Genomic DNA, 1851 nt, shown 5'->3' on the forward strand with positions numbered 1-1851 from the left:
AAGCGGTAAACCTTATAATCATTATAAATTCGATATTAAGTTAATCAGTTAAATTATGTCGAAGTTTTTACATCGCCGAATTACTTTATACTATACCGGAAATTATGATCTCGAGTTTATTGCGTTATTATTAATTAGAGACATATTTGCTAATTGTAATGTTTCATATGTAGATAACGTTTCTTTTTTCTAAGTTTTATGTAGAATATTCGAAACACACCAATAGTTTTATTTGCATATTTTTAAACTGATTTATAACTATATTAACAGTTTTAATTAAATAATTTAGAATAATCATTGACTTTTGATTAAAAAAAGGAATATCTATATATAGTAAGTACTTAATTTCCATTGCAGGAAGATTCAAATACAGTGAAAGTGACTGGAGAAAATTCTGGATTACAGAAAGGCTTGCATGGTTTCCATGTTCATGAATTTGGTGATAATACCAATGGTACATATTTAAAAAAATACATAATTCAAGTATATCATAATTGTATCACTTATATGAGAGCAGTCTGAAAAGTTCTCGGCCTAACAATGAAAGAAAATTTTTTTTGCCCTGAAATATATTTTATTTTTCAATATAATCTCCTAAAACTTCAATACATTCCAACATTTTTTCAATAATTCAATACTATTATTAAAGTGATCATTAAGTGATTCCGGAAGGTTTTTTTTGCTCTGGTATAGTGGTGGATCCAAGTTTCATCAACAGTTATGAAATGATGCTTGAAAACCATTTTATTTTGCTTAAAACGACCCAAATACGCTTGAGAAATATGCATTTGAATGCATTTTTGGTCAATTGTTAGCAAATATAGCACCCATCTTGCACAGCTTTTTCAACTGGTGCTATTACTCGAATGATTTGACAGATTGAATAAAATTTTACATGAGTTTATATCAGGGATGCCACTTTCCAATGCAATTACAGTTTCTAATGCCATGTATGTGTCAGGTTGAGAACTTTTCAGACTGCCTACATATTATTCTTGTCTGATAATTTAGAATTTAGAATTATAAAATTTATTAATCTTTGAGTTTTGAGTTCTATATAAAAAATTATTGATTTATAATATCAAAATATCTTAAATTTAATCTCAAAATGAATATCTTACAATTGAAATTGCTTATTATAAGTTTTCAAATCTAAAATTTATATTTTATTTGTGGAATATATTTATTGAATTTATATATCTTTTCAAATTAGTTACATTCATAGATTATTTTTGTCCTCCATAAAAAAAAAAATGTCAGCTGAAATACATATAAGAGTATATGTGATATCAGTTTATTTGATGATAGTGAGTAGGAATGACAGGGAAATTTAAATATGATGACTTTGTAATATGTTTCTGTTAATTGGAGATTCTTTAATAACAAGTTAATTCACTTTTTCTTTTATTATAGCTTTCCAATTTGCAACATTAATCATTTTACATCAAATTAACCATCCTTTAGATAAAAGTATACAATTCCTTTTATAAAAGAATATTCTTATCTTTTTTGTAGGTTGTACAAGTACAGGTGCTCATTTCAGTCCATTGGGAAAAGAACATGGTGGTCCAAGCCATGCTGCGCGTCATGTTGGAGACTTAGGAAATGTGGAGGCTGATGCCAATGGTGTTGCTAAATATAAATAACGAAGGGTACAAGAACGTGGAGCGATGTCGCAAGTTCGCAGTCTAGTTCCGAAATTTGCAGCAGTGTTCTCTCCAGTCATGGCACCGCACGGTCCGTTGTCCGTATCGGACATGTCGTATCCTCGATGGATGCTGCCGGCCGAGGTTGCTCATCCGAACTAGGAAGTGGGTGTGGAGGAAGGAAGATTGAAACTATAGTACGACG

General features: G+C 30.0%; 1 protein-coding gene across 1 annotated transcript; it reads left to right on the forward strand.

Moving 5' to 3' along the window:
* Positions 1–345: 345 nt before the first annotated feature.
* Positions 346–1646, forward strand: LOC105190498 (superoxide dismutase [Cu-Zn]; the record flags this gene model as incomplete). Its single annotated transcript, XM_011153265.2, has 2 exons — positions 346–454; positions 1516–1646. Coding segments are annotated over 2 exons (240 nt in total), but the record flags the coding sequence as incomplete, so codon positions are not given.
* Positions 1647–1851: the final 205 nt, after the last annotated feature.

This window comes from Harpegnathos saltator, unplaced genomic scaffold, assembly GCF_003227715.2.
Source record: "Harpegnathos saltator strain DR-91 unplaced genomic scaffold, Hsal_v8.6 scaffold91, whole genome shotgun sequence".
Lineage (NCBI taxonomy): Eukaryota > Metazoa > Arthropoda > Insecta > Hymenoptera > Formicidae > Harpegnathos > Harpegnathos saltator.